Below are 10,907 nucleotides of genomic sequence, written 5' to 3' on the forward strand. Positions count from 1 at the left end.
AATTTATATTATTAGTAGACTTGTCAATTTGGTTTCTTTCACATGGTTTAGTCCTGATCTACATAGATTAGGGTCAAAAAATGTCATAATTCAAGAAATCAAAATATCCACAAAAGTTATGTGGGTCAAGACTAGCCCATGAACTTTTTAAAAAAAAAATCATTTTGAATACAAAAAAAAAAATACAATTAACTCCTAATTTGAAACTGTAACATCCCAAATTTTCACGCTTGAAAATTCATAATTTATGTATTGTAGCATTACATTTACGGTAACATCTCGTAATCTCACAATTGAAAATTTATTGTTGATATTTATCTATACATGTTTTAAACTCGAATTTCAACTCCAAAATAATATAACTTAGATTCTTCTACTTTATTCTTCTATCTCTCTCTGCATTGGCACTGGGTCGAACGACATTCCTTCATCTGCTCCCGTATAACGAATTATACGATCATCGCACATATCCAAACACAAACAAGTAGGGTGAGCTAACATGCATAAGTTACTTTGATACAAACATCATATAATAATTATGTCAGACACCCTCATACCATCATACCACAATTCCTATTAGACACTCGTCCCACAATACCCAATAAATACCATAATACTCAATAGACATTCATTCCATAATACCCAATAAACACTCATCCCACAATACCCAATAAACACTCATTCCATAATACCCAATAAACACTCATCCCACAATACCCAATAAACACTCATTCCACAATACCCAATAAACACTCATTCCACAATACCCAATAAACACTCATTCCACAATACCCAATAAACACTCATTCCACAATACCCAATAAACACTCATTCCACAATACCCAATAAACACTCATTTCACAATACTCATTTCACTTGTGATGTCATTCTTAGTCCCCTCACTATGTTCAAAACCGGCACATAGTCCAGGACATTCTGCCCTCCATACCATTCACAAGGTTAGTCCCCTCACTATGTCCTAAACCGACACATAGACCAGGACCTCCTGCCCCTCTCACCACATAATTCATCATTCTCTACTTGAGACTGAATGATTATTAGAGTATCAGGATAACCTCCAACTTCATGAACCTCAACATCAACATATACACACATACCATGTCATTACAGAATCTCTCCACGAAACTCATACCATGCTCACATTCCTTAACTCATATTATATCATTACGAAATCTACCCATAATCCTCATACACATACCATGACATTACAGAATCTCTCTGCGAGACTCATACCATACTCACATTCCTCGACTCATATTATACCCTTACGACATCTCCCCGTAATACTCATACATGTTCAGATGCATAAATTCAAATCCAATAAACTTCAATCATTTCAGAAATCATACAAACTAAATATATTCCAACAAGATATATTACATGATAATTTAACAATACATAATCTGTACACAAGATTTAAGTTAAAAACCTGTCGAGTAGACTTCCAAGAAAGAGAGGTGCGTCACAATGGACAACTTAAGTACCAAGTCTTTCCTTAGCCAAAGTGTTCCTCAACTAGTTTTTAACAAATTTCTTATTACCAGATTCAAAACAACAACATATAATATTAACACCGAAATTCAATATAGATAGATATATAGTAAGCATTAACAGTATTCACACAGAATTTCAAAACATGAATAGAAATAAAACAATACTAAATCATATTATAAAAGCATAGAAAGGTTAGCTCCCCTACCTCTATTCCAGACTTCTCTTGCTCCTAATTTGTTTCCTTGAAAACTCTTCAGAATCTCTACTCTTCTTGCAACTAAAAATTTCTCCCTAACTCTTTCTTCTCTATTTCTCAAGCTCTTACTTGATTCATCTTCTCTTGGTGCAAAATACCCTTCCATCCCATGGCTATTTATAGGTAAAATCTTTTTTACTATTCATTAATTTTTTAATATTATTTATTATTTTAATATTATTTAAAAATAATATTTTAATCATCCACTTGATTAAATCTGATCATAATTCCTTCCATGCTAAGGAATTCTTATCCTAATTTTTTCCTTGCTAAGGAATTCTTATCTTTTTTTTTCTATTCACTATTCACTATTCCATTTTCTTAAAAAAATTCCTAAATAAGTTATCAAAAATTTGAACCTCTCCTTATAAAATTACTATAATTTTATATCCAAAATTTACATTTTTCTATCCATTAAAATTATTATTACTAATAAAATGCTAAAATTTTCTATTATAAATATTTTTCATGAGTCTTACAGAAACAAATTTAAATATTTTTAATTTATCAAAAAACTATATACAAATAGTTTAATCAAACTAACATAAACTTTGTAACTAAGATGTTTTAAGAAACTTGACTGATTGCTTATATAGAAATATTACATAGCAACATAGGACATTAAAATTCTTAACTGGCTAAATAGATTTAATTTTTCTTGATTAGCTAAACATATTTTTAAAGCATATAAAATAGTCATTTAATTTTGTTAGACAAAAAATCCAATTTGAATCAAAACTAAATAAGATATCTCAATTTGAAAATTTAAAATAATGAATTTATGAATAATAGATTTTTTTTCTTTAATAATAAATATATATATATATATATAAATTATAAAAAATATTTAGTGTAAATTTTATTAAAATTAATATAATATTCTCGCATTTTAGCTATACTTCATGTTTCTTTTGTCATATTTTAGACTTTATCATAATGTACTATTTTGTTAAATACTATAAGTTCTTTTCTCTAAGAAATAGATAAAATTATAGTCAAGAATTATATTAAATTATATATTATATATTTTATCTAATAAGTATGATATAAAATATTAATTTAAATATAGTAAATTTATAATTTATTAAATTATCTAATAAAATATATAATTTTATACGTGTATATAAATAATTTTGTTTTTAAGATTTAATTAAAATCTTGTAGTAAAAATAAATTAGTCTTAATTTATTTGAGAGGAAGTTTTGGAGATTGTGACTTTTTTTTACTTTTACTTGAGAGAATTTCCTAAACAGAGTTATTTTAAGAATGGATTAAGACTGATGCATAAGTCATGATGAATCGACAAGTCTAATTGTGAGTCTTAACCTAGTCTTAGGTGACACTAACTGTGTGTTATGGAAAGTCCATGCCAACGTTACACAAAACCAATGCTAATCATAACTTAGTAGAGGTTTTTTGTCATTTCGGTCGGTCTTTGGCAACACTATTTTCATATTTTCTTGTATGTGAGTAACTTATAAGAACTACCAACACATCTATAACTAACTTATCTTAGGCCAAACACCAATTACAAAGAAAATGAAATCTGTCTCTATCACAAACCAGTTCAAAGATGACTTTTTATGCATTCAGATATTGTCATATCTCAACTTGTTACGTAACTCAACACAAGAAAACTTAGTAGAAAGAAGGTATAATTATCGATGCCAGTTTCTTTCTCACCTCCCATACATAGAATATCTAAGACAAGACCCCATTCCAAACCCTGCATCAAAACCTACTAAAAAGAAACACAACCTTGTTATTTGATGATTACTACATTGGCCATTATCTCATACATTTATATTGCTAACAAGGACCAACTGTTATCTCTTTTCAAAAAGCAATGATAATGCATATATATACATTATAATAATGACATAAATTACTCAGAAGGAGTTGTAGAAAGTACTTTAGATAAGAGAAATTATTATCTTGATTTTATTCCTGGCTTACATAGCACTTTATCATTATTTCTGTGGCCTTACAAAGAAACAAAATCATTGCCATTGAAGTTGTTTCTTTGTTATACTGACAAGTGCTGGTAGCAGAAAATTTATGGAACATAAACAACAACGGGGCTCCTTGCCTTAAGAGTGCCATCATCCCAAATCAAAGAAAAAGAAACCAAGTCTGCATTAATGCTTCCTTCAATCTTAAGGGTAAAAGATAGCTTCTCACCCAACGATGAGAAGGCCAAAACATTTGGCACTACTTCGACCTTCAAAGAAGATGGATGTGCAGTTATCGAGGCCCTATATTTGGATGTAGCTGATCCAACATTTGTAACAGTTCTACTAAAAGTGACATTGTTGTGGCTTGAGCGAGGGGTTGATAGAGCAAAAGACGGGAGATTAAGGTCGAAAACCGATCCTTTATTTGCTGATGTGCAAGTGCTCTTATCTCCTGTAATTAGTTGCAGCGATGATGAATTATAACCTTGTCCACACAGAAAACTAATATAATCATTTTCACCAGCATCATAAACTAGTCCAGGATTTGCTGCCTTCAAAGGATTGAGTTGCCCCGCACCGTAAGAAAATTCAGCATCTACATTCAGTGCAGGATTCATAGGAGTAGCTGCAAATAATGAACGAACAAATTTGGTCCTTAACATGTATACTTCGCCATTAAGTTTTACCACAAACAATTCAAGTTAATCTAGTTTTTTTCCTAACAGAAAATGTACTTTAAGCTGGTTTCTGCATAAGGTTTTAGGTTATCATATCTTCTCTTTATGTTTATACATTTTTCCTACATTTTTAGGGGGTTATAAAAGGTTGATAACTACATTATATTATATAAATACCAGTTGTCATCAACGCGGATTTTATAGCAGCAGGAGACCAGTTGGGATGAAATGATTTGACGTAAGCAGCTGCTGCAGTAACATGAGGGCATGCCATTGAAGTTCCAGATATTATACTGAAATTTGATACTCTTTTGTCTCCTTTAACGCGAGAAATAGGTGTAATCGGAGACCATGCAGCCAGAATTTGAACTCCTGGAGCTGCTATATCAGGCTACAACATCAGCAGAAAACTTATATATATATATAAGCAAATAAGCTTTAATCGGTTGGGTTGATTTTACTTTGTAGCATGATGTTACCTTAAGAATGTTTGGAGTGACCATATTTGGACCTCTCGATGAGAAAGGAGCAATGTAAGGGGCTGATGAATCTTTTCCTTCGTAACTCTTGAATATGGTAGCTGCTGGATTACTACAATAATCGATGACATGATATATAAATTGATAAAAGTTATACAGCACTTATGTATGATCTTTGTAGATTGATGAAAAGTTTTATACCTTGTTGACTTTAAATAAGAAGATACGGAATTCCCATCACTTGCGGTGATGCGAATCGCTGGCAATGCAAATACACCTGCCCCAACTAAAGGCAATGTACTACTGAATATAAGACCAGCAGCCCCAGAAGCAAATCCCACATATGCAGAAGGAGTATAGCCATGACACAAAACAATTTTCCCTTTCACCAAAGCTCCATCCAAAGAATTTTCACGGCAAAACCTAAGCAACGCTAATGTTAGAATGGACTTTTGAATAGTAACAGAGGGAAAGATTAGTAACAAACTGCCCAAATAATAAGGTTAAATTACTTTTTTTAATTCCTTCAATTATTTATAAAACTCTATTTTCCCTCTCCAGATGCTCAATTTAATCACTTAATTTTCTAACAAAAATCAAATATTGTCTTCTCCATCTAAATAATAAAGTTGATTGATCGTATAAAGAATAGGATAAACTATACTTTGTGACTATCTAAACTATACATAGATGCAATTAAAACACCACAATAATTTAATAGAAAAGAAATTTAATCAGATCATTAAAATGAGATATTGGAAAGTGTTGGTACCTCGATGTGGAACTATTAAATCCAGCAGCTGGTGCATCTCGCCCATAAATTAAAGGGTAACTCTTCTGTGGACTAAATGTATTCAGTGAAATTCCCTGCATATGTTGAGGAAAATCTTTTATGTCACGTTTTTAATATTTTAAAAAATAAGTAAAATAATTAAAGGGATAATTACATGGAAGATTCGGCCATTGCCCAGTTGGAGATTGGTTAAAAAATTTCTGTCTATGGTGGAAGCAGCCACGGAAATTATCCACGGTGCAAGATTTGACATTGTGTAAGGTTTTGAACCCGAATTGCCTGCAGCTTGAGAAGTTAATATACCTCTCTTTATTGCATGGAAGGCTCCTATTGCAAATTCATCTTCAAAATATTTCAGTTGTATGACGTGTTTATGTCCCACTGAAAGAGATATAATGTCAACACCATCCATAATGGCTGCATCAAATCCTGCAAGAATGTCAGCAGTTCTACAACCATTTGTCCAACAAACTTTATACACAGCAATACGTGCTAATGGAACTCCTCCTCTTGCTGTTCCTAAGCCAAGCCCAAACAAATTTGCATTCCTAACAGGGTTTCCAGCAGCTGTTGATGCACAGTGAGACCCGTGACCAATGTTATCAGTTGGAGATATGATGTCCTCTTGGGCGAACACACCATCAAGACGAAAATATTTTGCTCCAATGATTTTGCTATAAACAAATCATGAGGCAAGCATTCATGATAAGTAAATCAAATCTTTTAATAATTATTATGTTGAAAATTTTATTACTTTAATTTAGGTATATGTGTTGTAGCATGTTATAACAAACATCACTTACTTATTGCAAGTGAAGTTATGACATGTTCCTTTCCATTTCTGTGGTGGAGGACCAAAGCCTTCGTCGGTGAAGCTTGAGGAATTAGGCCAAATTCCACTGTCGATTACTCCAACGATTGTGTTACTTTCTACCTTTGTTCTTTGGACATTTTCAGGGAAGCCAAGAAAGTCCCAGGACCTTGATGTTTGGACACTGTGGACTCTATTTGGAATAACAGAAACCACATCATCCATTTCTGCCAAACATTCCAAATTTTCACAAAATGCATACATCATAATTACAGTTACATATATATATGGACTCACAATCGTGTTAAAATTACCTTTCATTCTTTCTGATTCTTCTTTGGTTAGCCTCGCCACAAATCCATTGAAACTCTTGTAGCTGTGTACCAAAGTATCTGGTGCAAGTTTTCTGGATATGGATATATGCCATTTCCAATTTTATTAAGTTATTTTAATTATGAGTTATAAAGTTAAAAGGAAGAGAGAGAAAAATTGTGAGTTCTATTTTAGTTAAAACACTCATATTTTTAGATCTAAAAGGTATAAAATTAAATAATTGCTCTTCTTTTAGACCATTCTATTGAAAAATCTTTCAAAATTAGTCAGAAGATTACTTAAATTTGTAAATGTTACGCAGGCAAACAAAGAAATATTATTAAATAAACAATGTTAAACTAAGCCCCTTAATAGTGTACATCTGCTCTCTAAGTTGAAGTGGAATCAATCAAAGCCTACGAATTTAAAATATGTCTGGTTTGACACATTTCTATAACTAATTATAATTTGTTTTGTAATTATGATTAATTATTTGAAAATTGTATATCCGAGCTCACAGGTTCATATATATTGAAATGATTATATATGTACGAAAAAAATATGAATCGAGTGTTATCTCCAAACAAAGCAACATTTATATAAAAGCTAACATTTGAAATATAATAAGAAACGAAAATAGGAAGCCATTTTTGATTAATGTTCTAATGAAAATTGGGAGCTAGAATTGTGTAATAATATATGACCTGCTGATGACACTTTGAACCATACTAGTATGCAGTGATTCTGTGAGTTCCATGCCCTTCGGATATTCACCCATGTAGACTATGTAAATCTGTATTAGATTAGAATATGACCAAGATAAATTAAAGAAATAAAGATAAATTTAAAATAATAGTCCTACTAGGTTTAATTCATGTGGATGCTTAAACATCGATACTATGTTCAACCTTGCATAAAGTCATTTTTTGGTTAATTTGTTTATTTTAAAAATAATCCAAGCTCTTCTTAATTTGAAAGATTTCCAATATTATTTTATAAAAAAAATGTATCATTAGAATTGTTTTAAAAAATACATGAAAAGATAAGAACGTAAGAGTAATTTATGGAAAGATAGAGCTTCTGAAGTATTGTACACAATTAGAAGATATAGCTGAAGTATATGTATGGAAAAGTATATGGTATATATGTTATTTACCTTTCGATCATCTTTAGAAAATGACGGAGTGAGTAGCAGAGTGCAGGTAAGAATTTGGAGAAGATGCGACAACCCTAAAGTCTTCATCTTTAGTAATCTTCACAAAAAAGATGAATGTGTTTTCAACCTCTTTCAACCTGTGAGTAAATTAATTTGGAATTGGAAATTGTAAATAGAAGCCTACAGTCATGTACATAAATAATTGGGAATAAAAACAGTAACAATTACAAAAAGTTAAGATGAAAACATACAGACATATACATTAATAAGAAGAACATCATACTAATCTGCACAACAAAGTAATTTTAATATACATTAGTAATGCATAACAAAATGATAAGCAAAATGCAATGTACTAAAGAGTTGGTTTTGTCATTTATTTATTTATTTTTAGATTATTGATTCTTTTTTATCAATTGTTGAAGTTGAAGTTGAAAATCGTCTCTTTCTCTCTCTCTAAACTTCTGCACTGTATTAAGAGTGAAGTAGTCACCAAAATTATTAGGGATGATGTTAATCTTAATGTTTGCCGAAATTAAGAGAAAGTAATTATATATGATTTGGTTCATTTTGAGAAAAAAATAATTATCCAAAATTTTAATATAAAAAATGTCTGCAATATGATGAGATTTTGTTCAGATGAAAATTATAAAACTGCAATTTAATTAATGCGAATATTTTTAAGATTGAAAGAATCTTATTATGTACTGTTTCACAATTATTTAACTTGAAGAACTAGTAAGGATTGAATTTAAACTAAAACATTTCCTATTGATTGTTGACGAATATTATATAATTAAAAAAATATCAGTAATTCTTATAAATAGAGAGAGAACATTGTTATACAAGCTTATGTATGAAAGAATGGAAAAAGAACATTCTTATAAATATACAACCCAAAGAAAGAAGCAATAGAAAATTATTGGAAGAAAAAAAGATTATAAATGAATAAGATATTAGAAATAAGAATAGAGAAGGGACATACTCAACTTAGTCGACCACACATGTTTATCTTTCTTGAGTGAGAAATGATGTAAATATAGAGATCCTCTTTCTCACCTTTTATAGCCACTACATTGGATGCCATCATGCTCCACTTTTTGCACATTTAAATTTATAAGAACAAAAATTAATTTCATAGATCTTTAAAGAAAAAAGAAAAAAACTTTTACACTCCAATAGAAATTGGAGTTTTATCATTGTGATATAAGTGTACTTCTTTCATATTTTATATATTAAGTCCTCTTTGTTAAAATAATTTTTATAAGTGTACATCTTTTTACTTAAAATATATATATATATATATATATATATATTATATCTAGCTTAATTTTGTAAAATTAATTTATGAAATAAGATTTTTATTCTTTTATAAATCATAATTTAATTTGAAATTGAATTTCAAATAGTTGAATAAAGAAATAATGCATTATTTTCTATTTTTATCCAAAAATGACGTAAGATTATGCTAACCTAACGTAATCTATATACCGTCATCTTTGGCTTTTTTGACTGGTAGGAAAAAAAATCCAGCTAACTACAAACTTTTGCTCTTAGCTTTATTCTCTCTCTTAATCAAACTGGTGTCTCCAACACCACACACTCTTCACTCTGTGTTACCGTGCATGAGACATAGAGTGTCATTTATATAATTTTTTTTTTAGAAATATATGTCTCACTTGAAATTTTATGTATCATATAAAAAAGTATTTATAAATTTATTATTTTAAAGTTTTATATTGAAGGTGAAATTAATTTCTTTTATAAATTAAGAATTGAACTAAAATAAAATAATTATAAATCAAAACATGGTAGTATTGCATGATTAATTCAAAAGTCGAAAATTCAATGTTTCTTTTAAGACAATAATGTAAGAGATATAAATTGGAAATAGAGAGAGAACCTTGTTATACAAGCTTATGTATGAAAGAATGGAAAAAGAGCATTCTTATAAATATACAACCCAAAGAAATAAGCAATAGAAAATTATTGGGAGAAAAAAATATAAATGAATAAGGTATTAGAAATAGGAATAGAGAAGGGACATAGCACACATGTTAATCTGTCTTGAGTGAGAAATGATGTGAATATAGAGACATTCTTTCTCACCTTTTATAGCCACTACATTGGATGCCATCATGCTCCACTTTTTTCACATTTCATTTCTAAGCACATAAATTAATTTCATAGATCTTTAAAGAAAAAAGAAATAACTTTTACACTCCATACTGGAGTTTCATCATTGTAATATAAGTGTACTTCTTTCATATTTTATATATGAAGCCCTCTTTGCTAAAATAATTTTTAGAAGAATTTCTTTTAATTGGTGGAATAGAAATTTTTTCTTCTTTAAAAAGATATCCATCATTTACACATAAACCTTGTTGAGACTTATGCAAACATTTTTCATAAATAGTAGAAAAATTAGAGTTTTAAGAATATAATTGAGCTATGTTATTCAATCAAAGAATTTAGGCTCCCATTATAGCTAAAAGATGTTTCCTCTTGAGTTGTTCCAAATACTTTAATCATTTGACATGTCTGTTTTGTAATTTGTGTTTGACCCTTCAAATATTTGTGTAACTCATAGTCATTATGAATGACAAATTTCATTGAAACAAAGTAATGTTTCCAAGTTTGAACAATTTTTATTAGAGCATACAATTCCTTACCATAAGTGGGATACTTACAAGAGGTAATATGAAGTTTTTCACTAAAATAAGAAATTGGGTATCCTTCTTGCAATAAAACTGCACATATGTCAATTCTCTTAGGCATCACATTCTAACTCAAAAGTTTTGAAAAAGTTTAGTAAAATTACAATTGGTGTCTGTCGTAGTGAGTTTCTCTTTGAGGAGATCAAAGATTTTTTGTTATTTTTATCTCAATTAAATGTGATATCTTTCTTCACTAACTCATTAAGTTGTGAAACTAGATATCTTTTTTCACTAAC

The 10,907-nt window shown here is 29.7% G+C and overlaps 1 protein-coding gene across 1 annotated transcript; it reads right to left on the reverse strand.

Annotated features, from left to right (window-relative positions):
• Positions 1-3,689: 3,689 nt before the first annotated feature.
• Positions 3,690-8,972, reverse strand: LOC108322619 (cucumisin). Its single transcript, XM_052879851.1, has 11 exons — positions 8,940-8,972; positions 7,955-8,091; positions 7,503-7,591; positions 6,801-6,892; positions 6,479-6,713; positions 5,830-6,349; positions 5,655-5,749; positions 5,084-5,305; positions 4,883-4,994; positions 4,581-4,794; positions 3,690-4,351 (listed from the first exon to the last, which is right to left on the reverse strand). The coding sequence occupies exons 2-11, from the start codon at positions 8,039-8,041 to the stop codon at positions 3,828-3,830; spliced, it is 2,190 nt and encodes a 729-aa protein (XP_052735811.1). The 5' UTR covers positions 8,042-8,091; positions 8,940-8,972; the 3' UTR covers positions 3,690-3,827.
• Positions 8,973-10,907: the final 1,935 nt, after the last annotated feature.

The sequence above is a fragment of the Vigna angularis genome, chromosome 7 (genome assembly GCF_016808095.1).
Source record: "Vigna angularis cultivar LongXiaoDou No.4 chromosome 7, ASM1680809v1, whole genome shotgun sequence".
In the NCBI taxonomy this organism is placed as follows: domain Eukaryota; kingdom Viridiplantae; phylum Streptophyta; class Magnoliopsida; order Fabales; family Fabaceae; genus Vigna; species Vigna angularis.

What these genes read in the sequence shown, in the direction of transcription:
- LOC108322619 (XM_052879851.1), bottom strand. Translation starts at nt 8,041, where the DNA reads ATGAAGACTTTAGGGTTGTCGCATCTTCTCCAAATTCTTACCTGCACT. An exon ending in TCTTATTTAAAGTCAACAAG is followed by an intron (nt 4,995 to 5,083) that starts GTATAAAACTTT and finishes CGATTATTGTAG; the next exon opens with TAATCCAGCAGCTACCATAT. An exon ending in TCACTCCAAACATTCTTAAG is followed by an intron (nt 4,795 to 4,882) that starts GTAACATCATGC and finishes CTGATGTTGTAG; the next exon opens with CCTGATATAGCAGCTCCAGG.